We start from the raw sequence: 2485 nt of genomic DNA on the forward strand, positions 1-2485 counted from the left end.
AAAGTAGGAAGGGTAGTAGGGGATGGCACCCAATCCCATGGTTGGTAGTAGCATGTGAGAAAAGAGAAGGCAAACTCGCAAGATCTAGGTAGAATTTGCAAATGATAGTGCCGTGAAGCAAGCACTGTTTGGAGACTCCTGACATTGACATGAAGGGTCTCTAGAGTTGTGGAATTCTTCCAAGCACTCACACAAGGAATGTTAGGCTTCTCAGGAGGGTCAAGGTTGCGAGAGTGGTTAACGAATCGTGGGCCAAGGTAAAAGACGATATAGTAGTGTCCCTTTGCGAAGCTAGAAAGTAGGATATGACTTATGGGAACTTGAAAGGATCTTCATAAAAGTGGTGGCAACCTTGCCCTTGGTGGTTGCGATTCGCATTTGAGCTTCGCCTTTGAAATGCACTTGTAGGAGTGACGTAAACAATTCTCATCAAAATAAATAAAGGAGAATGCGTGTTGTGTATGCACACGTATATATTCGCGTGTGTGTGTATAGGCACATGACGTAATTTCAAAAGCTTGTCCTAGTTCCTAAATAGTGGAGGAAATCTCACTATCCACAAATATATGTAGAGAAATAGAGACTCGAGAGATGCGATTATTTGGCGAGAACTTGAAAATATAAATAATACGCACATGAAATGGTTGCCACCATACATGCAAAGACGGTTGATAATACAAAGAGCTACCATTAGGGAAGCCAATTAAAGAGCTGCAGAAGGGAAAAGCTCTGGTGATAAGAATAGATGCTTATAAGATCAATTAGAAGCGCAAGCGGCGGCTGCAGTGGTGAGGAAGCTGGGCGAGGGGGAGGAGAAGGCGGGGTCCTTGAGCATGAGGCCCATCATGGCCCCGTACATGGCGTCGGTGAGGTGGAGGCCGTCCCAGCTGATGAAGTTGTTGGGGTTGGCGCAGGGGCTGGCCGGGAGGGAGAAGGAGCTCGGCATGAAGCGCGGGAAGCAGGCGGCCTGGGTGCTGGTGAAGCCGTAGTCGGAGGCGTGGTCGAACACCTGCAGGAAGGCGGCCGAGGTGTCGAGGTAGACGATGTCCACGCCAGGATGGCGGGAGGCGATGTCCTGGAGGGCAGCGCTGAGCAGCTGGTTGTGGCGGTCGCTCACGGCGCTGACGTGGGCGACGCAACCGTGGGAGTCGTGCGGAGAGGAGGCAAAGCGGGACATGTAGGTGGCCATGCAGCCCATGGGGAACTCCCCCTGCACCACCATTCTCTTGACTCCTGTGCTGAGGATGCGGTCCTCGACCTGGCTGGCCACCTTCTGCACCACGGAGGGGACCATGGCGGCGACAGAGGAGGGGTCGGGCTGCGGCGAAGACCAAGCGTAGTTGTAGTCGTTGCCCCCGATCTCGCCGATGTACACCAGAGCGTTGCTCATGTCGAGGGGGGCGGAGGTACGTCTACTGGTTGCCTCGAGGTCCGCGAGGAACCATCCCACCTGGACGTCCAGAGAGTCGGGAGTGCTGGAGTTCACTCCTGCGAGCTGCTCCAGAGTGCGTACGTCTAGAGCTGTGGCCCCCGCAACCGCAAAGTTCTCGTTCTGCATGATCCGTGGGCGTGCAGCTGCCGTAGTACTACTGCTGCTGGTGGTGTTCTGCTGCTGTACGCGGAGGTGAGCGGGCAGCAGAGGCACCCCGAGAGCCTGGCACAGGAAGTCGACCATGAGCCTGCCGTCGCTCCAGCGACCCGTGGCCTCGTGGAAGAAGGTGGAGCCGTAGGGGAGGCTGGAAGCGATCGAGCCTGGATTGTTGCCGGTGTCGGTGGTGGAGTCGCCGAAGGCCAACACGGGAGAGAAGCTGCTGGCGGGGCATGGCGGCGCAGATGATATTGATGAATGTGCTAAGGCACTGCTACGTCTGGTTAGAGCTGGCGCCGCATGAGCTGGATCGGCCTCCTCCTGCGATCTGCCTATCGACATAACTGAACTTGCTTGCGGTCCCAGGCGCCTGGCAGCCTGGCAGCCCTCATGCGCCGAGAGGACTGTAAGTGCAACAAGAACAAGCTGGAGAAGAAGACGACGAAGGGCCTTGGCTGGCAGCGGAAGCGTCGCGCTTGCCATCGTCAATATTCGTCGTCGGTGAATTGAGTTTCCGCTTTCGAGCTTCGGTCTTGTGTGTCTGCGCGTGAGTGTGTCGTGCGGTGCTCGTGCTTCTCTTGTGTCTGCCCTCTCTGCGCTTCTGCGCCGGCCTCGCTCGAGTCTCCCCTATTAATACTTTTACGAAGTCGGAAGCCGGGAAGGAAATTCGGCCGCTTTTCGAACTCCGAAGGCGAAACTGTAAGCGCCAAAAGCAACCGCGGTCCGCGTCCCTGCTCCCTCTACTTCCGCTTTTAGTGTAATTGTTGGCTTTTGGGCCAGGCGCGTCCTTCAGGCTGCTACTTGCACTTTTAGTATAATTGTTGCTCGTTACCTTGGCTCTTGGGCCAAGCGCTAACTTTTTTTAATTCAAAGAATGGGACGGTTGGCTTCATCCAA

At 55.3% G+C, this 2485-nt stretch overlaps 1 protein-coding gene across 1 annotated transcript; it reads right to left on the minus strand.

The window, feature by feature from the left end:
- Window positions 1-757: 757 nt before the first annotated feature.
- Window positions 758-2071, minus strand: LOC148014747 (GDSL esterase/lipase At3g48460-like). Its single transcript, XM_087666598.1, has one exon. The coding sequence runs from the start codon at window positions 2069-2071 to the stop codon at window positions 758-760; it is 1314 nt and encodes a 437-aa protein (XP_087522724.1).
- Between the last annotated feature and the right edge of the window lie 414 nt (window positions 2072-2485).

Source organism: Lygodium microphyllum, chromosome 25, assembly GCF_053477565.2.
Source record: "Lygodium microphyllum isolate KBCC chromosome 25, Lygodium_microphyllum_v1.1.10, whole genome shotgun sequence".
Classification (NCBI taxonomy): Eukaryota; Viridiplantae; Streptophyta; class Polypodiopsida; order Schizaeales; family Lygodiaceae; genus Lygodium; species Lygodium microphyllum.